This window comes from Neophocaena asiaeorientalis, unplaced genomic scaffold, assembly GCF_003031525.2.
Source record: "Neophocaena asiaeorientalis asiaeorientalis breed wild unplaced genomic scaffold, Neophocaena_asiaeorientalis_V1.1 scaffold85, whole genome shotgun sequence".
In the NCBI taxonomy this organism is placed as follows: Eukaryota; Metazoa; Chordata; class Mammalia; order Artiodactyla; family Phocoenidae; genus Neophocaena; species Neophocaena asiaeorientalis.
The window spans coordinates 11,469,364-11,469,984 of NW_020174301.1; the positions used below are offsets into that span (position 1 = coordinate 11,469,364).

General features: G+C 71.0%; 1 protein-coding gene across 1 annotated transcript in view; it reads left to right on the top strand.

Moving 5' to 3' along the window:
* Position 1: 1 nt before the first annotated feature.
* Positions 2-621, top strand: part of HTRA1 (HtrA serine peptidase 1) — a gene marked incomplete at its 5' end in the record, with an annotated part of 53,293 nt that continues 52,673 nt past the window's right edge. The window contains one exon of the mRNA XM_024755929.1: positions 2-155. Within this exon, the coding sequence (XP_024611697.1) occupies positions 2-155 (154 nt within the window). The remainder of the gene's footprint in view (positions 156-621) is intronic.

The window sequence follows — 621 nt, forward strand, 5'->3', positions numbered from 1 at the left end:
GGCCGGCCTCTGCGTGTGCACCAGCAGCGAGCCGGTGTGCGGCAGCGACGCCACTACCTACGCCAACCTGTGCCGGCTGCGCGCCGCCAGCCGCCGCTCTGAGAGGCTGCACCGGCCGCCGGTCATCGTCCTGCAGCGCGGCGCCTGCGGCCAAGGTACCTGCGCTCCGGGGAGCTCCCCGCTCTCCGCCTCCCGGCCCCGACCTGCCCCCGCGGGACGGACGGGCCGGCAGAGGGGCAGCGAAGCTTGGCGGGGTATTCCGGGCGCCCACTGGCCGGGAGAGGCGGGCACCCGCCCCGGCGGGGGCAGCGTTGCGCGGGCTCTGTCGGAACCGAGCTTTGCGCCTAGCCCAGGGTCTGTTCCGCGCGCGGCGGGTCCTGGACGTGCTCTGTCCAGAAGCCCGGAGCCAGGGTGACGGGGCATCCCGCCCGCTGGCCGGCTGCTGGGTGCCCCGCGGAGAGCCACACCGCGCCAGGGCCTGGGGGACAAACAAGACAGGAATGTGGGCATAAAGAGAGTTGAGAAGTTCGGAGCTGAAAAAAGTGCCGTGTGCTGCGTGAGCCTGAGGCTTTGGGACCGGGTCTAATTTCCGTAGCTTTCCCTTCTTTCTCTGCATCTGCC